This window comes from Vipera ursinii (assembly GCF_947247035.1).
Source record: "Vipera ursinii genome assembly, chromosome: 2".
NCBI classification, from domain to species: Eukaryota; Metazoa; Chordata; class Lepidosauria; order Squamata; family Viperidae; genus Vipera; species Vipera ursinii.
Genome location: NC_139513.1, coordinates 72327870 through 72354725, shown reverse-complemented (window position 1 = coordinate 72354725; position 26856 = coordinate 72327870). Strand labels below are relative to the sequence as shown.

The following is a 26856-nucleotide window of genomic DNA, read 5'->3' as shown; positions in this document are numbered from 1 at the left end:
AAAGTAGAGAGCAATATTAGCAACGCATTCTCACTTGCATTTGGTCTTTCTACCTTACACCGACCAGCCTGTTTGCAAGTGATTATAATCCTTTCATAATATAAAAAAGAACCCCTATGAAATTTATTAGTAGAATTTGGTCAAGTTGTGATCTATTTGTATTTGCTGCGAGCCTAATTGGCATTAATTCATGTTCCATGTATTCTAAAGTTGCTCTTACTCCTATTATTACAACTATTGCTAATAATCTGGGCTTCTGTATTCCAGATTTACATAATCTATAATTGTGCAGCATAACTGCTTATGCTGATTCCTCAGGTAGTAAATCTAAAGTAATATCATAATTGTATTTCATCTTCATTACCTCAGCCTACTCCTAAGTAATATTTAAACATTTCATCTGTCCACAGGAAAAGACTCAAATAATCAAACTATGAAAACTCTCTCTCTCTCTCTCTCACACACACACACACAGACAAAACATACACACACAGACACATACACAGAGAGAGCGCATAAAAATACAGCAGAAGTTCTAAATAGCAGCTGAACATACAAATTCTATGTATATTTTCTACTGAGTAATTATGGTGTAGTATGGACTTATGTAATACTTAATTAAAGTTAGCAGTTTTGCAAGGATTTTGATTTACTATGTCCCTATGGTATAACAGATAGGTCAGCTGAAGAATGTGGTTTCTGTGTTTCATCCGCTTGCCTCAGCTTCTTCTAGTGATGCTCAAAGAGCGGAGAAATTGGACAGTGAGTGAGTGTGTGAGTGACTGGCTGAGGGAATGTCTGGGAAGATGGCAGTCTTGAAAGTGGTCTCAGGAATGCATAAAATAAATAAAAGTACCCTTAGGATGGTTGTACCTACAAAACAAATAAAATCCACTAATGAAAAAGAAAGCAAGAGAAGAAAGGGACAAGGGGTGGAGAGAAACGAAAGAAATTCATGCAGTGTTTGGGCCTCCACAGCATCTGTTTGTTGGAGCCCATCAGGGTCACTCTGGATTGTGTCACATAAAAAATAGAAACTCTGCTGGAGAAACACAGAGTGAGACAAACTGACAGCCACACACAGAGGGAATGATTGGGAAGCCAGGACACTTGGAGGGACCATGCCGGTGATTATTTACAAGAGAGATACAACACAGAGAGGTACAATCCTGCCCTTGCTTGGCACCTCTCTGACTCAGCCAGTCTCCTCATTCCAGGACTCGGGGGTGGCACTGGGGGCAGTGGTTCCTTCCCCGTTGCATGTGGCTGGACCTGCTGATGTCATTGTTGATGTTTCTGCTTTAGTTGCTGGAGCTGTGGATGTTTTACCCCCTGGGTTTCCTTCTGCAGGGGCTGATACCATTGTGGCCACCTGGGCAGCTTCAGTTGTTGGAGCTGTGCTATCTGCTTCAGGTTTAGCCTGCAGGGTGTTGTTGGGCTGTGTTGTAGCAGCACCATCTGTTGTGGCAGCAGTGGGAGGGGTTGGCTTGGCTGCATCTGTGTGATCTGGTGCTCGGAGTCTCTTCATCATTGTGGTCACTCGGACAGCTTTCTGTGGGTTGCCAAGAGAAAGATGGTTTTGAGATCTAATGTCTCCTTAATGTTTCATAATCCCAGCTCAGAATACACAATTGTACAGACCTCTTGGCTTTTTTAAAAAGAGTAACCTTGATGTATTCATACTGGAAGTTCCACATTTTATTTTTAAATGTGCTGTCAGAGTCCGTGACTGCAGATAAACACTTGAGAAAAGAATGGATCTATAACAGATCCCAAAGGGTAAAAGTATCAGAAAGCAAATAACAAGGTACGACTAATGTATCGTGATTTGTACTTTATCTGATGATGATTAATCCAACTAGCAGTCTTTAGAAATTGCAATTTATGGCTGTCATTCAATTTAAGCTTTTTAGATACTGTTTTTTAAACCATAAAGGAAAGAGACAGGAAAATTAATATTAATACAGGGATTAAAGACATTGATTTATTGAGGTTAATAAAAGTCAAACAAGGAATAGTGAGAAATAAATGTATATGGAATATACAATTACTATAAAATACTTAAATGTATATTTGTGATATTAAAAAGTATTAGTATCTTATCAGTACCAGGTTAATTAAAATGCTTGTTCTACCAATAAGTTCTTCATGCCATTTAGTTGAGAAACAATTTATTTTAGAAAGTTTTGTACAATGTCTATGATAGTAATTTCCAGGGAAAATTCTCTTCAGAAATTATTCCAGTGGTTAATGAATTGATATAAAATATGAATGATTTCTTCACAAGAATAAAGGAGAGTAGACCCCTGAAAACTTTGGATGCATTCCTCAGCAGGTTGTAACTTTTATTTTTAATTTTAATGTGATAACAGAGGAAAACAATTAAAATGTGGATAATAATCATGGGAGAAGGGAAAACTAAATGATTCCTGTATTTTACCAAGGAAACCACATGGGTAGACATGATAAAGGGCTTGCTGATGTAATGCTGATTAATGGGCCCTTCAGATGGGATGGTACTCAAAATGCTATTGAAGAAGTGAGAATTTTCCAGAATACAGCTGGTATTTTATTATTCTTTTAGATTAAAGTCTTCAGCTTATATATGAATGGCTGAGGTTGCCATTAAAAAAATCTGAAGCTGGAAAGTGGAAACATGAACCATAAGCATAAATTCTCAGGATTATCCAACATCAATTACATGGAAAGAGAGATGCTGGGTATTTGAGATAGCTTTAGAAAAAAAAGAAATGTTACTGCTGATGCCCACTCATTTGAGAAATTAAAAGCATATTTCTCAAAAATGAATATGTGCCTCATTGTTTATAGAATAATAGAATAGCAAAGTTGGAAGGGACCTTGGAGGTCTCTAGAAAGGCCACTAATGGTGTAAATTATGTAATTCTGTGGAAAATCCTTAGGAAAATGGGAACTCTAGAACATGTATTATCACAGTATCACAGGAAGCCATATTCGTGATAAAACATAGCAAACTAGATGGGCTCTGGATTGGTAAAGAAAATGTAAAATACTGTAGGGTTTTTAAAATTGGAGGAAGAAACATCAATATCTTGTGTTATGTTGAAGACACTATGCCAATAGCCTAACGTGCAAATGATTTGCAAGCTCTAATGAAAGTCAAGGAGCACAGTGAAAAAAATGAGACTAAGAATAAACATAAAAAAGACTAGATTAATGACTGCAGATAAAGCAACCATCCTTAGAATGACAATGAAGAAACTGAAATAGTGGATAACTTCTCCTTTTTAGGGTTAAATAAATAAGCAGTCAAGAAATATATCACAAATTAGCGTTTGGTAGGGTAATAATGAAGAAATATTCAGATGCCATGGCAGGCCTATATGGAATAAGGCAGGCAATGTTTTTCCCTGTAATATTCTAATAGTGTTAGAAAGAGTATTGATGCTTTTGAACTTTGATGTTGGAGAAGACTCCTGAGAATATCATAGGTAGCCAAGAGAACAAGCAAATGAATCATGGAAAAAGAATCAATTCAGTGTTCTTATTTGAGGCACAAATGATCTGGGTCAAATAATCATATTTTGGATATATTATGAAAGATATAGCTATAATTATCTCTGTAGTTGCTAAGTATTGACACCAATGATAATCTATATTCCATCAAAAATGTTTATCATTTCCTGCTACAACTTCAAGGCTGCATGTTTGTACTGCACTTTGTGATATAGAAGTTAAGCTGTCCTAGACGTATAGATGGATAAAGCTGTTTTTTTTAAATTTGATCTCAAGGATGATCTGGAACTGCGAGACATTTGGCGTGATACACGCAAGAACTATTTTTGATCATAGTTCAGTTTGGTTGGAGATTAATAAGGTTAATAGAGATAGGTGCTCTTGGCGCGTAATTGAGAATTTGTTTAGAAATTAGAGAAATGTGGGAGAATGTAAATAGTAGATGAAAGGTTTTTTTTTTGAAATTAATATGAATAAGGGTTGGGATTAAGAAATTTTATTTAGCATTTGAGTAAAGCTCCTTTTCTGTTTTCTTCTTTTTTTATCTGTAATATTAATATTGTTTGTAATCATTTTACATGAGCTAGAGGGTGATAGAATTAATAGTTTATTGTTGATAGCATATGGATGCTTATGTTTGTTTTTCGTTTTTATACCCTGTATTTAGCTCTGGGAAGTCGGGGGGGGGGGGAGGAGGGAATGGGGGAGAGGGATAGGGAGGGTTAGGTAGGGGTGGGGGAGGGGGGGATTAAAGTTAAAATGTACTGTAAAACTTTTTAAATAAAAAAAGAAGTTAAGCTGTGAAATGCAGTTTATATTTTATTTTATTTTATTATTTTTGTAATTTATTTAGCTGTCCATCTCACAAGTAAGTGATTCTAGGTACAACTGCAAGGGTACAACAAAACCAAAACAATAAATATTATTATTGAAAATATTAAAAATATTAAAAAGCTATAAAACAGGTAAATGAGATATCTATTTATCTAATTTATCAATCAGTTCATTAATTAATTAACTAATTAGTTAATAATTAACTAATAATTAGTTCAAGCCACTCAGCAAGCTTTGTAGTTGACTGGGTTTCCAAAATTCCAGCATTCTTGAACTTAGTAGATTGGAACCATAACATCCAGATTTTCCAGACACAGTATTCTCTAACCTCTTTCCGCAGCAGGCTGTGGAAAAAGTTGTAGAGCTACACTTGCAAAACATCCTAGGTGGAGTAGAATATGTAGATCCTTCAAACCAGTGGTGGGATTCAGCCAGTTCACACCAGTTCGGCAGAACCGGTAGCTAAAGTTTTGTTGCCCAAGCCCAGAACAGACTTCCGGAAGCAGCATCCACACAGAGAACTGGTTATTCACATATTTGAATCCCACCATTGGTTCAAACCTGGTATTTCTTAATAGTTTCTGATCAGATCATAAGGAAGCTTGACCCTGCTTAGTTTTTCAAGATCATCCAAAGTCAGCTAGGCGTTGCCAGCTAATCAAGCAAGTATAGTTTCCCATTACCCATTATCACACTGCAGGTAGTCCTCAACGTACGAGCACAATTGAATCCAAAATTTATTTTGCTAAGTGAAACATTTGTTAAGTGAGCTTTGCTTGATTTTACAACCTTTCTTGCCACTATTGTTAAGTGAACCAATGTAGTTGTTAATTTACTGTAGCAACATGGTTGCTAACTGAATATGGCTTCCCCATTGACTTTGCTTATCTGAAGTATTGTGTAGTGGGTTCTAGACCGCATGGAAGATGCCAGGCAGAGAAGTACAGCAAGCAGCTCTTTTATTGTGGGTTACCTGAGTCTTTATATATACCTGGCCAGGTATCCACCTAGCCAATCCATTTGAACCTGGTATTCCTGCCGAGACATCGCCCAATCCGCATCAGTCCCAGTACAGCGCCACCTGGAGGTATAAGTAGCGCTGTTGCTATGTTGTCACCCAAACCCCATACACAACACGAAGATTGCAAAAGGGGATCACTTGACAGTGGGACACTGCAGCCATCATAAACATGAACCAAATGCCAAATATTTGAATTTTGATCACATGACTACGGGTGAATCATATCTGGGAACCAGTAGTTCCCAAGCCGCAAGTAAAAAGCCGAGCCGGCCGACATTTGACAGTTGACAGCTGTCAAATGGCCGCCCGGAGCAACGACGCACGCGCACCGCCCAGCCGGCCGCCATTCCCGTTGACAGCTGTCAAAAGGGCTGCCGGGGGCCAACGCGCACGCGCCAGATTTCACAGTTCCCGGAACTGTCAAATCGTGAAGTCTTCAACCCGGTCCTCCGAGCTGAGCTAAGCGCTCAGCTGAGAGGAATTCCCTGACAGCCGCAGAGCTGTCAAAGTACCGTTAGTTGATTGGCCGTTCTCCGAACGGCGGGGAAATACCGCTACCTGATTGGTTACGCTGTTTGACAGTTCCCTATATAAACCCGGATTGTTTTGACAGTCAGCTGCCGGGAGCTGAACCAAATAAATGTGTTAACCTTGCCTACGGTCTCTCGCCTGTCTTTGTAAAGACAATTTACCTGGCGACGAAGGTGGGATCCCGGTACTACAGAACTGCCTGCTGAGTTAACCTCCGCGAAGGAGTTCCGATCCCTCTCGCTGAAAGTCACTGCTGAAGCCACATCGAGGGCAAAGGAACCCTTCGGCAGTTTGAACGGCACCGTGGATCCAGACCATGGCAAATTTAGGCCACGTCAGAGAGTTTGACGTCCGCCATCCCGAGGGATGGGAATCGCACTGGGGACAAGTCGAAGGCTACCTCGTAGTCAACAAGATAACGGAGGATCGTCACAAGGCTGCCGCCCTCCTGTGTCTCAGCGGGCCTGCCGTCTACGACATCGCCGTAGGGCTCTGCAGCCCAGACCCCATCGTGACCGTCCCCTACGCCGTACTAACCGACCGCCTCAGCAAGCACTTCATGCCCCGGCGGTCCGAGCTGTACTGGTGCCTCCATTTTGCCCGCCGCCGACAGCAACCGGGCGAAACGACCACAGCCTTCATCGCTGGGGTACGTCACGCTGCCCGCAGGTGCCAATTTCCCGACCTGGAAGACCGTATCAGAGATCAGGTCATCGTCGGCCTCTCCAACGAACGGCTCCAGCGGAAATTGGTAGCCAGACCCACGTTAGACCTCGCCCAACTCACATTAGAGATCATGGCCTACGAAGATAGCCACCGTGAAGGCTCCCCGCCGTTCAGAAGCAGCCCAGCCGGGTCAGTCCACTACGCCGGGGAACCGAACGACGAGCAACCCGAAACCTTCACCGGCGTCGACGACATCATGTCCCGTTTCAGCAAAATGGGCACCGACCCCGGAAAGAACCGCAGGTCATTCAGGCCAGCCACCCCCGGCCCAAGACCCACCTCCGCAGGCCAAAAACCTAAGTGTGCCAGCTGCGGCGGGGCGCATGCCAGAACCACATGTCGTTTCAGAAATGCCAGGTGTCACGGATGCGGGAAGACCGGGCACATTCGCTCCGCGTGTCGCAGCTCGAACCGGGAAACCCTCCACGAGCTTGAGGAGATGCCGGCAGGTAGGACCAGGGTTCCCCTTTCTGCCAGGGAAATTCCTCAGCCCTCAGTATTGTCCATCCGGGCCCAACAAAAAATTTCGCCCATCCACCATTTACAGCCCAAAATTAAGATCTGGGTCAAAATTCAAGGAGTGCCCTGTGAAATGGAGGTCGACTCCGGCTCCTCTGTTTCGATAATGTCCTGGGACACTCTCAAAAAGATTGGGTTTAAAATCAGACGCCGTATCCCCCTGCAGCCCTCCAAAATACTCCTTGCAGACTTCCAGGGGGCCGCCATCCACTTAAAGGGACAGGCACAAGTAAGGGTAGAATACAAAAAATTCCAGGGGCAATTAACAATCCAAATCACTGAGGCTCCCAGGACCACCCTCATCGGGTTAGACTGGTTCGAGGCTCTAGGCATCCACCTGGAGGGCACCAACCGCATACAATCCCGAACACTAGAGCAGGTCTGCCAGGCGTTTGCGGACGTTTTCGACGGAACGCTTGGCAAATATACAGGTCCCCCCATAGACCTCAAATTAAAACCTGAGGTAGGTCCCATCCGCATCAAGGCTAGAAGGGTCCCCTTTGCGCTAAAACAAAAAATCGAAGCAGAATTAGACCGTCTAGTCAGCCTGGGAGTCCTAGAACCAACAGACGGGGGAACCTGGGAAACCCCCATAGTGACACCAGTTAAACCAAACGGTGACGTGAGAATATGCGCGGACTATAAAGCAACAGTCAACCGCGCATTAAATCCCCACGCATACCCAGTGCCTGCTGTCAGGGACCTGCTGTCAGAAATAGGGTCCGGCTCAATATTCGCCAAACTCGACCTAGCGCATGCCTTTCTTCAGCTACCGGTCACCCGGGAAACAGCTGAAGCACAAACCATCGTCACTCACCGTGGCGCTTTCAAAGTAAACCGCCTCCAATTCGGCATCTCTGTGGCCCCTGGCATTTTCCAAGAGGTCATGGAAAGGACCTTAAAAGGAATCCCAGGTGTCTGCCCCTATTTCGATGACATACTCATCGCTGGGGAATCGGAAAACAACTTAGCAGACAGACTACAGGAAGTACTATTAAGATTTAGAAAAGCAGGGCTCAAACTAAAACGTGAAAAATGTTCCATAGGCGTCCCGTCAGCAGATTTCTTAGGCTACAAGATCGACTCGCAAGGAATTCACCCCACAAACTCAAAAATCCTTGCTATCAAGGCCGCCCCTACCCCAAAAAATAAAACCGAGCTCCAAGCCTTCCTTGGACTTTTAAATTTTTACCACGCCTTCCTACCAGGGAAGGCAACAATCGCAGAACCCCTCCACAGACTGCTCGATAAAGGGGCAGCCTGGCAGTGGACTTCAGCCCACGAAAACAGTTTCAAGTCACTTAAAAAAATGCTTTCCAGCAACGCAACTATTTCCCACTACCAGGAGGACAAACCTCTATGCATAGCCTGCGATGCATCCCCATATGGGATCGGAGCAGTTTTAAGCCATTTAGACAACAATGGCACCCAATCCCCAGTGGCATATTATTCCAGAACTCTTTCCAAAACGGAAAGAAACTATGCCCAAATAGATAAAGAAGCCCTGGCAATTGTGGCGGGAATTAAAAAATTTCACGATTACCTTTACGGTCGCCCCTTTGTGATTTACACAGATCACAAACCATTGTTAGGACTATTCACTTGGGACCGTCAGACCCCCCAAATCTTATCCCCCAGGATGTTGCGCTGGACAACATTCCTCACAGCATACTCCTACCAATTAATATATAAGCCAGGACACCAAATGTGTCACACTGATGGCCTCAGCAGATTACCTCTACCCCACACAGAGCCAGACCCAGCCCCAGCAGGCAACATCTTAGCTATTCAAGAGCTCCCAGAATGCCCACTGACAGCAAAAGATATCGCTGCTGCAACTTCGTCAGACAAAACACTTAGCAGAGTGTTAGCATGGGTACACACAGGCTGGCAGTCCTCTTGCCCAGGCACAGAGTTTCAGCCATACTTCTCCAGGCAAAATGAACTAACGTCACACTTAGGATGTTTACTCTGGGGGTGCAGGGTAATCGTGCCCACCAAACACAGGCCAAAAGTACTGCACACCTTACATGAGGGCCACCCTGGCATCGTAAAAACAAAAGCCCTGGCCCGCAGCTACGTCTGGTGGCCAGGAATAGACCAAGACATAGAAAAATACATTGCTGGCTGCTACCTATGCCAAGAATCCCGCCCACTCCAACCCAAAGCCCCAATTCATAAATGGGAACTCACAAAAAACCCCTGGTCCCGCATCCACATTGATTACGCCGGGCCCTTCCAAGGACAGGTCTTCCTCATAGTTGTAGATAGTTATTCCAAATGGCTGGAGGTTCTCCCGGTTCACAGCACAACGTCTGCCGCAACCATTCAAGCCCTCAGGGGAATCTTCGCAACACACGGTCTCCCCGACGTCATTATTTCAGACAATGGCCCTCAATTTACTTCTCATGACTTTCAGATCTTCACGAGGAGAAATTGTATTAGGCATTCAACATCGGCTCCCTTCCACCCATCGTCCAACGGCCTTGCGGAGGTTATGGTGAGGACCACCAAGGACGCCCTCAAAAGAATCATCACAGGAAACTGGCACCGACGTCTGTCACAATTTCTCTTAGCCCACCATTCTACTCCCTGCACAACTACTGGCAAAAGCCCGGCCGAACTTCGATGGGGCCGCCGCCTGGTGACACGGCTCGACAGACTCCACCCCGACAGACTAGCAGCCGAAATGACACCGAACACCCAGCCAAAAACATTCTCCAAAGGACAAAATGTTTGGTCCCGAGATTATGGGGGAAGGGATAAGTGGGTTCAGGGGGTTATCCTGGACCAAACTGGACCTTTATCATACACGGTGGACACAGGGGCAGGACTCATACAACGCAGGCACACGGATCAGCTCCGACCCAGGTCACTACCCAACCCCTCTCTACAACCGACTCTGGGTGAGCCTACGCCAGCCGACACCCCCGGACCCGATGAATTCCTCCCCCAGGTCCCACAACCATCTGCTGAGCCCCACCAAGAAACAACCCCTCCAGCCACGCAACCCGAATTAAGCACCCCCTGTCCCCGACGGTCCAGCCGAGCCAGAAAACCCCCCGCATACCTCGCGGACTTTGAATGGAAGGGAAACCCACCATCTGTTAAAGAACCTGTTAACCATACTGTTTTAAAACGTTCAACTGTTGTTATGCATAACATACCTGTTCAGGGGGGGGAAAGGGGGTGAATCATATCTGGGAACCAGTAGTTCCCAAGCCGCAAGTAAAAAGCCGAGCCGGCCGACATTTGACAGTTGACAGCTGTCAAATGGCCGCCCGGAGCAACGACGCACGCGCACCGCCCAGCCGGCCGCCATTCCCGTTGACAGCTGTCAAAAGGGCTGCCGGGGGCCAACGCGCACGCGCCAGATTTGACAGTTCCCGGAACTGTCAAATCGTGAAGTCTTCAACCCGGTCCTCCGAGCTGAGCTAAGCGCTCAGCTGAGAGGAATTCCCTGACAGCCGCAGAGCTGTCAAAGTACCGTTAGTTGATTGGCCGTTCTCTGAACGGCGGGGAAATACCGCTACCTGATTGGTTACGCTGTTTGACAGTTCCCTATATAAACCCGGATTGTTTTGACAGTCAGCTGCCGGGAGCTGAACCAAATAAATGTGTTAACCTTGCCTACGGTCTCTCGCCTGTCTTTGTAAAGACAATTTAACAGGGAAGCTGCAATGGTTGTAAGTGTGAAAAACATAAGTATTTTTTTCCGGCACTGCTGTAACTTCAAACAGTCACTAAAGGAACTGTTGTAAGTCGAGGACGACCTGTATTGTTCAGTTATTATAAGTATTGTGAGAAATGGATAAACTTATTTTGATTTCTTAGTTATCTGTAGTGAAGTCTAATTCTTTCATCTAGATTTAGCCCTCTGAAAGAAAACCAACACAAGGATTTTCATAGAGACTGAAAGAAAAGGTTCTGGATGCATTTTCTCAAATTCAGAGTGAAACTGCCATAAGCTTTGCAAACGACGGCCTTTTCTAGCAATACATTACCTTCCACTTTGCTCTGGCAAAGTTCTTTTCAATCTGAGCACATACGCCATCTTTTATATTCTTGTCTGAAGCTGCATTGCCAGAAATCCTAGAGACGAAAGAAAAAAAAATCAGCCAGTTATGTCACTTCATCATAGCCCCTTCCTAGTCTAAATGTCTTGCTTTGCTTACTAGCCTAGATCGTAGATCCTAAATGGGAAGGCTAGAGGCAGCAATTATCCTGCTCTCAGTACAAAACAATTCACATTGTAAACGTTGTGAAATCGGAACATCTTGAGCTGTTCCTTTCGAACATGGAGAAGTGGCACTTAATAACGTCCCTGTTCATCTTTCTTGGCATTCTATATCTTCTGTATTTTTTCCTTATGGAGCAACTATAGGGTTCTCACCATTCATGAGAGATAGCTTCTTCTGCTGTAATTCTCTGGTCTTGATCCACCTCCATCAGACGGGCCACTAGGTCCTTAGCTAAAGAAAAAAAAGGAGGAAAATGACTTTTCAATGGCATCAGTGGGAGTAAAGATTTTGCAACACAGAAATTCTGAAAGGATTACCAGTTCATAAAAAAATAATGTGTGTCTTTCAGCCCAAAAGAGATACTACACAGAAGTAATTTAGTATGACTGACTTCTTTTGTATATAAAAACAGCCTTGAGGGTCACAATCTTTTTGTTAAAAATTGCCAGAAAGGTAGTGATTTGGGAGTATTGGAAATTATAATCCAGAGGGTGCAATCTCAGCTCAGCCTTATATTTGCCCTTAACATTTTGGGTTACAGTGTGCAACCTCTTTTTCTTGCCTCCACCATTTTCACAGCCTTACCTGCCTGTGAGATATCATCCCAATAAGGAGGATCAAATTCATAGTCTCCAGCCAAGATCTTGCGAAATAGGTTCTTGTCATGGTTCTCATAGTCATCCTCATCCATTTCCTCATAGAAAGGTGGGTTTCCCGACAAGCTACAGCACAGAAATAGGAGTGCAGATTAGAATACCTCTGAATATTCCTCTTCCAATTCCCAGCCAGCATGGCCAATGCAGCCGCTGGTTGGTAAGTCTAAAAACTGCAGTTCCAACACATTCCAATACAGCTCACTGGCAGACTTATAAAATCCTTTCATAGGAACTCTCTACTGCTTTTTCTGCAGCCATATTTTTCTCCTGATGTTCATTCTGTTTTATGTTTGGACCTTCCTCCTTTCCCTCCCAGTCATCAATATGATCCGTCTTTACTTACAGAATATACATGATCACACCAATAGCCCAGCAGTCCACAGGCCGCCCATATCGTTGGCGCCCCACCACTTCAGGTGCTGAAAGGGCAATTGTAGAAGATCAGGACTATCCACAGGACAGGCATATGTTTCTCTGAACACATTACACATTACAGTGAAAATTTCAGTAGACAACATTTCAGGAAATTTATCTTGGCAGAGCTAAATACAGAATGCTGTTAAATCTAACTTAATTCTATTTCAAAATATTATCGTGAGAAATTATAGAATGAGTGTAATGAAGAAGGTAATTAAAATCTTCCTTAGTGGTATCTTATGTTTCCATACATAATCATTTTGTGGGACAGAGATGGAATTGTGATATAGAGGTAAACTTATGTCCTTAAGCAGTTAATTATTTCGGAAACATTTAATATCCATGTTAGGAGTCATTTGCACTCAAATCCTCTCTTTTTTACAACTTACAAATTGCACATTTAGAGTATATATAATTGAACCATAATATCAGTGATGGGATTCAGCCGGTTTGCACCACTTCAGCAGAACCAGTAGCTAATTGTTTTGTTGCCCAGGCCCAGAATGAACTTCCAGAAGCAGCATCCACACAGAGAACCAGTTGTTCACATATCTGAATCTTACCACTGCATAACATATACATAAATCTCTGTGCAGAATGGTTTGGAATATTTGAAAGTTGCTCCCTATGTTGAAAAATGTCATTTGCACTGAATCAACCATATTTAGAGAAATATTTTTGTGTCATAGGCTGCATTCCCAGTGAAAGAATCTGTAGGGACCACAGTGCTTGTCACTGATATGCAACAATATAAAAGATTAGTGTTTTTCCTCTCTGCACAAAATATCTGTGGCAAAAATGGGGAACTTGTGACGAAGCAGCAAGGCAGAAGGTAATACATATATGTACTGTAAATTGCTATAGACCAATAACAGGGAAGGAGTTTTATGCTTAGGAGTAGGCATCTGATTGAAATAAGTCTATGCCTAGATACTGGAATGTTATTTTCTGTTTCTATAGTTTATTCATTATAATGTTGCCCTAATTGCTGTACCGTTTCTTACCTAGATACTCAGGAGTTCCACAAGGTTCTTTGATGAGTCCATTCTCCAACTTGGCTAGGTGAAAGTCACTGATCACAATCTTAGAGTTCTTCAGGCGGTTGTAATATACTAAATTTTCTAGCTGCAGAAACAGTTGAAAAGAGAATGACTATATGGATGAAAGAATGAAGTGGATAAAACTGCTGAACGGGAGCATTATTCCCTTCTAGACGTATGTGTTAGTTTACATGCATGCTTATACGTCTACACAATCACTTCCGGCTTCTGGCAATAGTAAAAGGCATGATATTTGAAATGGAAGTTTCTATCCGTTCCTTCAACTATGTATATATAGCATCATATATAGGATGTCTTTCTAAACTCGGGGGGGGGAAAGGAGCAAAAGAAGCCATTGTAATTGCTGAAATCAATTTATAAATGGAAGGAAGAGTACATGTGCCATGAATGTATCACCAACAAGAGACACAGGCTAGAGGATGATGATCCGACTTGCCTTGAGATTCCTATGTACGATCTTCAGTGAATGCAGGTATGCTACAGCCTCCAAGACCTGCCTGATGACATTACTGGTGTCACGCTCAGAGTAGTACCCTTGGTCCAAGATCCAATCAAATACCTCTCGACCGGTGGCCCTATAAATGAGAGAATGGACAAAAGCAAGAGGGAAATTGGATAACCAAGATACTAGTTAATGCAAACCAGTTTTACAAACTGCAGTGGTATATCAGGAAAGCGGCTTTCTCATTTCACATCACTACAAATTAAGCTTACAATAGAGAATGAAACAAAACAGCCTCCTTTGTTTGAATCCATCTGATTTGGTACATGTTAATTGTCATCACAATAGAAACTTTCCCAGCATTATTTTACTGTAAAGATGACAGGGATTGAACCAGAGAAAACAGAAATAGTACTACTGAGTTATGGGCTTTCCCCGCAGTAAAAAGAAATTATAATATAATGAGAAGGAAGGTCCTTCCCTCCTCTTCTAGATGGTGCCATGAACATTTAAGGTGTTTCTGATAAGTGCCCAAGAAACCATGCTGTATTTTGGGATGGGGGGAGGGAAGGGCAAGGCTTAGCATCATAATCCTACGGCCATGGCAGCAGGGAGAACCCAATGGATCATTTTAGGAGTTTAGATTCATGCAACACCTACTTACAGCTCCAAGAAGAGGAAATACTCCTTCCGGGTAACATATACATCCACCAGTTGTAGAATGTTGGGATGCTTTACCCTGTAGGAAAAGAGAAAAGCTACTTTGAGGGTCTACTATCAGACAGAAATGTAAAGCCAAAGTCAGATATCTGCTCGGTCTTCTCAAGAAACCTGTCAAGTCACCTTATATTCTTTTACTACATTTTAATTAGGATGTTATATCTCGCCTAAATCTGTTTTGGCATAGCTGAAGCCATACAACTTGTTCCATTATTCATGGATACAATAAATACTGTAGAATTCTGTTGCTTTTATCATACGCAAAATGAATGTGACTTGCATTGTGATGTTGCAATGCTACTTTCATCAGTCTGACATTCCCCCCCCCCTTCCCTCTGATCCCTGCAGAAACTGTTTCCCCTTTCTGAAAAGTATATTTTATATTGAATCCTTTCCGGAGCATGTCAGTTCCTTTAATTCTGCTTTATAGTATTAGTTTCCAAGTATTTTTCTCATCTGTGCAATTGTTTTTGGAATCCTCAGTTTATCAACATCTATTCTGAAATGTTACATTGTGTGAATTAGTATTTCTCTTATGCTAAGGTGAATGTGTTTCTTCGTGGGGATGTTTAGAATGGGGGATGAATAGCAAGGCCAAGGGTTCTGACCAGTGGTGAACATGCCTTATGCACCCAAAATCAGGATGCCACCATCTGGTGGTGGTGGTGGGAATCAGGAGAGAGGCAGGTTAGGAATTGACAGTATAGGACAGTATACATATTCTGCTGATGCGGTTTTGGCTGGCTCAGGGACAGGTGGCTGGCACTTTAAGTGAACCCTGAAGAAAGGGGCAATCACTGTTCCTGAATAACTATTAGAGTTAACTGTAGCTGCATCCCATTTAGACAAAGAATTAAATTGAACATTTGTAGCTTCAAGGGCTAAGCAAGCGTAGCAATAAAGTAGCTGAGGAAGCATAGATTCTAGGATCTATTGGAATCAACCTTCTCCACTCACATCTTCAGGATGATGATCTCATTCTTGGCTGCCTTTCGCACTTTGCGCCCATCTCTTTTCAGAAACTTCTTGCAAGTATAAAGCTTGCCTGTCGATTTCTCTTTGGCACGGAATATCTCACAAAACTCCTCTCTGGGAAAAGAATGCCCAACTTTAATTGTAAGTAGATTACATCCATTCGCTGAAGCAACACAATTGTGCAGCAGACAGGATAAACAGCTTAACTTTATGAATCATCCACTTCCCCAAAAGAGACAGAGGACACAAAAGTATTATTAAGTGCATATTGGCTGAGGATTGACCACAAGGGGCGTACTATGGAAGGACAGGAAAAGCAGAGGGAAAAAAAAATATTTGTCCATTATATGTATTACACATGTACAACATTATAAGTGTGTTTGCTAAAGTACCTATTATTCGCAAACTTCGGGAGACCTTTAAATTTAGCCCTGTCTCCCAGGATTCTGTATTTGCATTTACATGTTTTTTCATGTAGTCAGTTGTGTCACTTCTTGACCACAAGATATAAAACAAAAGATGAGGGGGGAATTCAGGGGAAGGGGAAGAGTGCCACCCATATGTTCTAACCTAAATAGATTTACTAACTTAAGAGAGGGTTAGATGGTCCTGTCTTGTTTCAGACCAAACTAAATCCCCTCACTCCACTAACACTCTGTTAAATAAGCTAGTAATCAGGGAGTTAGTTAACTCTCTTCACTCCTGAGATGAGACTCATAAGAGATCACTCCCTCAAAGCACCTCTACCTCCTCTGTAGCTTTCATACTGCTCTCCAGCCACAGAGAACATGTGTGACAAATTGCAGAAAGGAATAGGTAAAACCATCTTTTGAGTTCACTCATGGTGGTGCCTACTCCAGTTGCATTTCTGTATTTTTTAAAATCTTGCTCTAAGGGGGGGGAATAAAACAGGATAGGTAAAACATACAAAGAATGATTTATGGAATTATTTCCAACCCCTTTACCAGCAGTGGCTACAGAAAATATTTGCATTTTCTTCTGTGTAATCAAGTAACCCATCTCTCTCTCTCTCTGTGTGTGTGTGTGTGTGTGCATGTCTGCCTGCCTGTCTTTCCCTTAGAAACTATGTACTATACAGTATATAGCTTGTGTGAATGGGGCTGGCAGCATAATTTCTGCTCTAGGTCACATTACCAGGAAGATGAGAGAGAAGTGCTTAGAATGGAATAGCTAAAAACATTATGAGCTCCTGCCCAACTATCTTGTCCATAAGGATGTATTGGATGAAGTCTAGTGCCTGACTTCTTTGCTGCTCTTTATTCCTCTTTTGGCTGTGACAAGGAATGGATCTCAGGTACCCACAACCCTCTTTTTACCCAGTAAGATTTAGGGTGACATGATTTCCTGCTGGCTTTTGTTTAGGGGAGAAGTACAGCAAAACAATTACGTGGCAAAGGTACTGGCATTCTCTGTGGTTCGTTGCCTGTACAGTCTACAGACAGGGAAGGGATGTTTGAGTCATCTGAAATGTGTGACCACAGCTTTCTTTTTGGCACAGAAGAGAGACTGTGACTCTGGGAAGTCATTCTGTTCATCTGCCCATCTGTTTTCTAAATTGTCATTTGGATCCCTGGTGGTTAAATATAAGTATAAAACCTGATAATCATTGTATTATTTTCTTATTCATGAAATATACAGTAATAGTAGTGCTTGCTAGTCTAAATTTTATCCAAAGTCACTAATACTGCATTATCAATCAATTTCTCCATCATTCCTTAAGAACATTGCAGAGAGTAGTAGAACACCATTCCGGGAAATTTATGAAAACTGCACAGAATAGTAGAACACTTACGTTTTGATTACCTGTCCCAGGTCATATCTGTCAGTCACCTCAGATGGCTGGTTATAATCCTTCTTATCTCCCAAGGTAACACATCCAAACGGCATTGCCAAGCCTGATACTGAAAAATAAGTGCATGGAAGGCTCTGAGTCATCATTCATGAATACAGATAATTTGAAGCACTTCAGGATCTTGATTGGGCATCTAGGGAGATCCACTCACCACTGCATCACTGAGCAAGCTGAATGTGAGCAGGTGCAGTTAAGACAGTCACATATGCTCAGATGTGGTTTGCAGTGACAGGCTGGTAAGCATTTGTCCATGAAAAGATTGACCCACTGTCCAAGCTCCAGTGAAAGAGATTTAATGTTGACAATGATTCAAAACTGAATGAAAACAAAAACCTGCCATATTGTAATGTCTTTATAAAAGTTAGGGCAGCAGCCCCATTTGGAATGATAATTATAAATCTCAGATCACAAATGGCATTGCTGGAAAACGTACATGCTGTCAAAATGATCAAAAAGGAGTTCCTCAATAAGACAACATTACCGGGATTTTTTTTTTAGGTTAGGTGGCATGCATAGCCTGCTAAACAAAATTCTGAGAATATGTTGGCTATTTGCCAGATAGCTATGCCAGAGAGTATAATCCATCACAATAAAAGTAGTTGCTGAACTACAGCTCCTTGCTGTCCATCTTCAATGTTGTCCATCCTGGCTGAGATTGTTGGGGAACTGAAGTTTAGTAACATGAGATGGAGTGTAGTTTAATTTAGTTTAATAATTAAGCAATATTGTGAACATCTTATCTACCTCTAGGCTACGGGGGTCTGATAGGGAACAACAGGCTTCAGCTGCTGAGAAGACTGAGTGACTTTGGGTTCTGGAGCCAACTGTTTCTAGGATGTTACCCTCTTTATGGGGCTGTGCTGCCCCAGCCGACCTGGTGCACAATCTGAGGGTCCTCCTAGACCAGGGGTAGCAATCTTGGCTCTTTTATGACTCGTGGACTCCAACTCCCACAACTCCTGCTCAAAGAGCAGGAGGCAGTCATGGCTAGGAGGGTCTTTGCTCAGCTTTGTGTTGTGTGCCAGTTGTGCCCATTTCTTGATCAGCAGGCTCTGCTCACAATCACTTGTGCCCCAGTCACCTCCAGATTGGACTACTGTAATGTGCTCAACATGGGGTTGCGTTTGAAGAGTATGTGGAAGCTTCAAAATGCAATTATGTGTACTTCTAGAATAGAGCATGTTACACTTCTGCTCCCTGAGTTGCAAGTTTGCATCTGGATAAAATTCAAGATGCTGGGTTAAATCTTTAAAGCCCTTCATGGCACAAGATTATCTGTGGGACCATCTCTCCCTGATTACATCAGCCTGCTCCATCAGATCAGGGAGAGTGGATTCCCTCTGCCAGAAACTTATAGTGGATCCCAGGAAGTGGGCCTTCTCTACCATGGCACCTGCCTTATGAAACATCCTCTGCCCTGGCCCTCCCCAACATTAGGTTAGTTCCATCCCTCCTGATGTTCTGGAAGTCTCGTGGACTTCTAGAATTTCTGAGCCAGCCATGCTGGCTCAGGAATTCTGGGAGTTGAAGTCCACGAGTCATAAAAGAGCCAAGGCTGGCTCAGGAATTCTGGGAGTTGAAGTCCACGAGTCATAAAAGAGCCAAGGCTGGCTCAGGAATTCTGGGAGTTGAAGTCCACGAGTCATAAAAGAGCCAAGGTTGCCTACCTCTGGATTAGACAGACAGACAGTCAGACGGATGGATAAATTCTTCCAGTGAGCAAACCTATAACAGATGCATTGGTCTAACTGTCTGTACCTGGGAGAATTGATAAGATGAATTAAACTCAAAATATCTGGCACGAATAATATTTCTTTTTTAAACTATATTTAAATATTTTTAATCTGATTTTCCATAAAAAAAAATTCAGAGCAGCATTTTTAATCAACACACTACAGGTAGCGTTCGTTTCACTTCTCTTTTTTGCGTGTATAATTTTTGTTAAATTTTTTAAACAAGAAGATAAAAACTGACACAAACTAATAGAAAGTAAGGAAGAAAAAAGAAATCAAAGAAAAAGCAGGAGGAGCAAGCAGATGAAAACAAGTGAAAGAAATAGCAGAGAAAGAGGTATAAAGAAGTGGCTTCTGATATTTTTACAATAGTTCTAAGTACAAACACTGTATATTTTAAGCTCTCTCTCTCAGGTTACATCATATTCTTCTTCTTTCTGTAAGCTAACTTGTCTAATAAGCAAAACCATAAATCACTTTTTTCATTTTTTCTCAAAAAGTCTGTAAGAGGCTTGAAATCAGAAATAAATGTTGATAAGCTCCTTGTGACTGCCTCGACTAGGCCCTTCAGCTTTATTGCCAAATGTTTCTGAAAGGTTTCCCCTTGCCTCCTTTCAAGGCCTGGGAGAGAGAAAGTAAGCAGCCCCAAAACATCACACAACAGGTCTTATGCCTAAAATGGGACTAGTTCTCATACCTTAGTCTTCTGGTTTCTAGCATGGTGCTTTAACCACTACACCAAATTGGCTCCCCAATAAACATTATTAATAATGATTTAGGCACATTTCTATATGCAGGAGTCACTGTTTGTTCGGGGAAGTGGTGTTCTTCAACTTCTCATAGTAAAATAGTGTTTTGAGAAGACTAAAATTAAATCCAAAGCATGAAAATTCCCATAGACCCTACTTTGCAAGATTGTCCAATGAACCTAGCAGAAGTTTGCATGCAAGGATTTGGGTGACAGGATTGGTAATTATCTTCCCTCCCACTGATAAGCATACAGAGGAGATCAGGGTTAAGATCTGTAGTACTATTGAATTCAGTGCACCAAATTAATCATGACTACAGGTTCAGGCTTTCAGTGGGCAATAAGTGAATTATAGTACAGCCTAAAAGTAACACTTCAAAAGCCCCATTAAGTTCATGGGGGTTGAACTGAAATTTAAGAATGCATCCAACAGTAGACACTCAAAATATATATGCAGAATATCTCATAATTTACACATAATGTGCACATGTTTTTTTTCTTTTTGTCCTACTTAGAGCTGACACGAATAGAACTATTTTGAGGTACAGTAGGCACTATTCATTTTGCATGAAATAACACCTTGGGCAGGCAGTGAGGAGGTCACAATTATTAAACTCTTTTTGTTATATAGAAGACCACTTCTTACTATGCCTCTAGGAATTTTGGAAAGCTAATTTGAGGGGAAAAATTGTATTCAGATGACATACCTTATGACCTAGGTCAGGGGTAGGCAACCTCGGCTCTTTTATGACTCATGGACTTCAAGCTGACTCAGGAATTCTGGGAATTGAAGTCCATGATTCATAAAAGAGCCGAGGTTGCCTACCCCTGACCTAGGTCAAGACTGGGATTACTCATCAGGCAGCTGCTTTCTCAGGTGTCACACAGCAGTAATGACAGCTGTATCATTAGCACTTTTTTTTAACAAGCCTAAATGATCACAAGCACATCACACTACAATGTCATGAACAGAAATATTAGGGATTGCATTCCTATCAATTAAAATTGGGGCTTGACAAATTTAATTTTCCTGCTTTAAAAAAAAGTTTTTAAAACTAATCAGAACCTTACGGCCCTTTTCAGAAAATTGCAGCTAGCCCTTTTGACAGGGGAAAAAGGAAATCAACACAGCTAGGCAAAGCAAAGCAAGCTGAAAAATCTCACGACTAAGGCTTGTGACTTTTCCCATAATTGGCCTGAAATACCATCAGGAATGTGTTGCAGGCATCCTAGCTTAGTGGCAATTCCCCGAAGAGTCACAAAAATAACATCTCATAAAGTAGAGGTGATCAAAGTTCTGTCCTATTACCTTGCCACATTATCTTGGAGTGTACCTTTATCCTTCTCCCGTATTAACTATAAAGTAAGATGATCTACATGGAGGGGTGGTGGTGGAGGAATTTGCATCCTGGGGCCACATTAAGCCAATTAATGAGTAGTCCTAACCTCGATTGACATGCATGCTGCCTGGAGCAGGAAGAGTCTTGTACATATTTTTTTCTAAAAATCTTCCCTGATGGGTAGTAATTGCTTCCATGTAAAAAAACAGGTCAGTTTTTCTTTCTTTTTTTTAAGATATATTGCTATAAGGTAACCCAGTATTGTTAGATCTGCTTTTGGAACAGGATGGTTTGTTACACATGTTACAGTGCTCTGGTATTGAGGTAATCCTCGACTTACAATCGTTCATTTAGTGACCATTCAAAGTTACAATAGCACTGAAAAAAGTGATTAATGACCGGTTTTCATGTGATTGTTGAAGCATCTCCGTGGTCACCTGATTAAAATTCTGGTATTTGACAACTGGCATGTATTTGTGACACAGTTGCACTGTCTCAGAGTCATGTAATTGCCATATGCAACCTTCTCAGGGGGCTTCTAACAAGCAAAGTCAATGGGCGAAGCCAAATTTAACAACTGCACGATTCACTTAACAACTGCAGTGATTTGCTTAACAACTGTGGCGAAAATGTTGGGAAATGGAGCACAACTCACTTAACTGTCTTGCCTAGCAACAGAAATTTGGGGTGCCATTGTGGCTGAGGAATACCTGTATATCTATATTTTCTTTTAGAGAAATAGAGTGGACAGTACAGACTGGATTGTACCAGTGCTATTTGTTGAGTTCTTGAAAAGTTTCTGATGTATGTACAAAGAGTGTATAATAAAGTCACCAGTTTTTCTTTTTCTTCCCTTTTGAGTGGGGTTCTCCTCCTCTCTTAGAACAGGACTTAGTATTGTGATAAGTTGGCAGGTAGCTGTTTTGCAACAAATGGCATCTCAGGAATTAGTAGTATTATATCCCTTGTTTGCAAAATCTGTAGTTCATTCTAAAACTAACCAACCAACCAACCTACCTACCAACCAACCAACCAACCAATCAACCAACTGAAAGAATAAAATAAAGTAATAGCTGAATTCAAATGATTTATCAGATAAAAGCCTCAGGATGATTTCGTATCCAAGAAAGGCCAAAACTGGGCTTTCAAAAAGATGCTTAAAGTAAATTGTTGGGGCTTGGCATACTATAAAGAAGAGGTCTTTCCCAACTCACAGTTGTTCCTCAGAGAAGGCCAGCTTCTGGATCTTTCACAGAAGGAGATCAGCAAGCTGTGACACAGAAGGTTGGGCCTCCTGCTAAGTTCTTATGGTCTGGGAAGTGGGTGTAAATAGAGTCATTGTCTTATGCCAAGTTGTTTAGGGCTTTGTATATTAATTTCAACATCGTGAATCTGTGTAAGAACAGGCTGCCAATTAGTGCATAGCTTTTGGAAGAGGTATAATTTATGTCTAGAGACATTATCCCAGTCAGTAGCTTAACTGCTACAACCTGTACTAACAGTAGTTCTAGATTTGAGAAGATTTAACTGTGCTTCTATAATCAGGATTCAGCTTACTGACCCACATCCAGTTTACTATGGAAGTCCAACATTGGGAGTCAGATGCACTTAGTCTCTCCTGATTCATATGTTACAGAAAAATTGATTACACCAGTGGTTTTATACCTATAGCATAACTGGAGGCTTTGGAAAATAAACATGGTAAGATCAGATGCAAGCAAACTAGAACAGGTGAAAGAAAAGAAGCTGAAGAACAAGAAGATCAAACAATACCTGATCAAGAAATATCAACTAGAAACAAGGGAGATTAAGGAAATACTAGAAATACAAAGTAGCAAATAACACTTGTAGCCAAGATCAGTGGATATAAAGCTTGAATCGCACACTATAGGCAGAATCTCCAATTTTAATTCAATAAGAAAAAAAACCCTACCAATCTATTAATGGAGAGACTGTAATGTTGACTGCCAGTCAACACCTGACAAAGAAAAATCAGTGCAGTTCTGGGTACAGCTATGGGACAACGCAAAGAAACACAACAAGAGTGTAGCTTGGGTAAAGGAGGTGGATAAGAATAAAAAAAGAAAATGAAATGAAAGAACTAGTAATAACAGCAGAAATGGTGAAGAAAGAGGCAAGAAAGATCGAGAATTGGTTAGCACCAGGAGATGAACTGCATGGTTTTTGGTTGAAATATCTGACTTGTCTACACTTACTCATTTGGCAAAACCTACATGGTAATGAAAGATCCAACAAAAAGGGTAGCATCAGGCAAGCGCAGGGCAATTACCTACTTATCAATAACTTTCAAATTACTAACTGGTGTGGTAGCTGATGCAGTCCAACAGTATCTACTTGAAAATATATTTTTTTTCCATCTGAGCAGAAAGAAACTGCTTGAACAGCAGAGGCACAGAACAGCAGCTCCTAATTGACAAGATGATTTTTGAAAACTGCAAGAGAAGGAAGACCAACTTGAAAGTAGCTTCAATTGATTTCAAGAAGGCATTTGACTCCCTGCCACATGTTTGGATAATCAAATGCCTAGAAATAATAGGAATCAGTAAAAACAACAGAAACTTATTGTACAAAAATCAATGGTACAATGGAAGACATGGTTGCTGGTCAGTGGGCGATAGATGAGGAGAGGTTAATATAAAGAGAGGAATCTTTCAAGGAGACTCACTATCCCCACTACTGTTTCTCACTGCATCAATTCCTCTGTCAACAATACTGTACAAGACAGGCCATGGCTATCAAATAGCAAAAGCATTGGCCAGACTATCCCACCTCCTTTACAGGGGTGATCTGATATGGAAAAATGTCATCTGAAATAGAATTGCTGCTCAGTACTATCCGTATATACAGCCAAGATAGTGCAATGGAGTTTGGATTGGATAAATGTGCCACTCTTACCATCAGCAGGAGAAAATAACGAAAACTTAAGGAATCAAGATGCCCTATGGAAATAACAAGAGTCTAGTTAAGGAAGATCACTAGGAATACCTGGGCATCCTTCAAGCTGACAACATCAAGCAAACTGAAGTGAAGAAGGTTAGAAATGAATACTTCATAAGAGTAAAGAAGATCTTAAAGTCCAAAACTCAGTAGAGGGAATATTATCAAGGCAATTAACACTTATGCAGTTCTAGTCATTAGATATACGGTTGGAATAGTGCCTGGACTCAAGAAAAACTAAAAGCCCTGGATAGGCAGACCAGAAAAATAATGATAACAAATCATGTCCTACATCTACAAAGTGATGTTGATTACTTATTCAGGAGTAATATTAATAGGTGAGTGTGGAATGTTGCAAGTACCCCAGACAGTTGAAGAAGAAAATACAGTAGTGGAAGAATATCTGAAGGATGGTGAAGAAGATGCACTGCGGCTATTATGCCAGGAAATCTTAATGAATATCGGAGAGACAAAAATGGCCTATGAGAAAGACCATATAAAAAAAATAGAAAACAGGCATGGCAAGGTAATTATTATATGGTCAGTACACACATACACATACACAAACAAACACAAAGCAGGAAAAGCAGATAACAAGACCTGGCAAAGGCTAAGAGCAGAAAAGTTGAAGAAAGAGTCAGAGGGCCTCATTCTGGTTGCACAAGCCTTTAAGAAAAAAATGCATACAAAGCCAGAACTGAGAAGACAGCAACAGACAGCACATGCTGCCTCTGCAAAGAAAATGAAGACAGAGTGGATCATCTGGTTATCTGCAAGAAGATCCCACTGACTGACTACAAACAATGGCATGAGAAAGTAGCAGTAATGGTGCATTCGAGTATCTGCAACAATACAAAGACTAAAAAAGTCTGGATAGTGGATGTTGCAATACTGGAGACAGAATAGAAGAGAAGGAACTGGAAAAAAAATCACAAAATACAAAGATCTACAAACAAAAGTAAAATAACTATGGCAAAATAAAGCAAAGATAGTATCTCTATAATAGATGGCTTGAGTGCAATCTCAAAAATCTGGAGCACCACTTGAGCACCAACAGCATTGACAAAATTGCTATCAGTCAATTGCAAGAGGCAGCTTTACTTGGAATAGTTTACATCCTGCAGCAATACCTTTAACACCCTCAAACAACATCTGCCTATCCCAAAACCTTGAGAATATCTAATAAACAGATATTTGATAAAAAATATCAAATCCAGTCTAAATCTGTGGCCAACTGTGCAAACAATCATAATAACATATTAAATTTATATGTTACATAACTCCCAATGACTCTGGAGTTCACAAGTTAAAATGTAAATATCTTCCAAGAATTTTGTTGTCACTATTTGTTGTCACTTTGTTTATATCATAGATATTCTCAAAACAGCATCCATTGAGAAAATACTTGATCTCTTCTATGTTTTTGAGGGAACAGAGTCTGGCAAGAAAGCCTGCTAGCTATCTCAGATGTCATTAGCTAGTTGAAGGAAGCCAAGGAAAATATGAAATGTATATACTACTTTTACCTCCAAGCAGTGGTGCCTGTAACCAACTGTGATATCACACTGATATCAGTTTTGTAGCTTTGTCATGACATCTAATATAAATACATAACTCATGGCATTACAGTTATACAATTGTAGTAGCGTTATCTTGAATGTTTCTTCATTTGACCCCACTGACTCAGGCCTCTAGAATGGCACCCAATTTCTTGATCTCTCTTTTGATTGTCCAGGATCATCACTGTCTACACTACATTAAGAACAGCTAGTGTCCTTCATCCAGTTCAGCTGATTCAGAACGTCATTTTAGAGTTTGAACCCAAACCCTTATACTGAATCCAAGCTTTGCATTTCAACTCTTTAGTAATTTATCCAGAAATAAAAAGAAATAGTTTGTATCCTAGGTTTGCCCTTGGGGAAAAAAGTTGACTCAGTATGCCAATTTCTAGCAGATAATGCTGCTTGCCAGAATTTTATTAGATTAAATGTGCACTCTGATGCAAAATTTGCAGTTCCAAGAAATTTAGTACAGCACAAAGCCCAGATAATACAAAAGGTTGTATTATGCTAGCTAATGAAAAAAAAAATAGCTGATCAGCAATATGAAAAAACTTTCAAATTCTGACCAAATATAATTTTTCTCTCCATTCCCATTCAGAGAACATTTTTCCACAAACGATGCCTAGTGTTTCTGCACAGGATCACCAACGTGTCCAAGATGAAAGGCAAGTCTGCCCTTGACTGTTCAGGAGAGTTGCTGAAACCTTGGAGCTCTGAGATATCTGGGGCCTGAAGTAATATTTTAAGATAGATAATTCCTTTCCCTTCAACTCTCAGAAATGAATTCTGAATTTGTGTTACTGATGTTACTTCAAATAATGTGCTTTGTATGGCATGCCTGCTGCTTTTGAATAAAGCAGAAATCTGGTTTGCACCAAATCAGAAACACATTAAAGGAAGAGATGAGCATAGATGCCAAAGATTGAGGTTTTCAGCGATAAGGCACAATTAACTCTGTCACAAAGATAAAGGGTTTTCCCTGTCCACTCATGTCCAACTCTAGG

General features: G+C 41.4%; 1 protein-coding gene and 1 long non-coding RNA gene across 2 annotated transcripts; one reads left to right on the top strand and one right to left on the bottom strand.

Annotated features, from left to right (window-relative positions):
• Positions 1-1195: 1195 nt before the first annotated feature.
• CAMKV (CaM kinase like vesicle associated) lies at positions 1196-17546 on the bottom strand (the record flags this gene model as incomplete). The annotated part of the gene is made up of 10 exons (XM_083357231.1): positions 1196-1552; positions 11131-11218; positions 11520-11598; positions 11953-12089; positions 12367-12442; positions 13445-13565; positions 13938-14076; positions 14608-14682; positions 15621-15752; positions 17452-17546. The coding sequence occupies 10 exons, from the start codon at positions 17544-17546 to the stop codon at positions 1196-1198; spliced, it is 1299 nt and encodes a 432-aa protein (XP_083213357.1).
• LOC310636991 lies at positions 15742-26579 on the top strand. The gene is made up of 3 exons (XR_014491851.1): positions 15742-15779; positions 16720-16953; positions 26451-26579. It is a non-coding gene; the product is annotated as an uncharacterized lncRNA (long non-coding RNA).
• Positions 26580-26856: the final 277 nt, after the last annotated feature.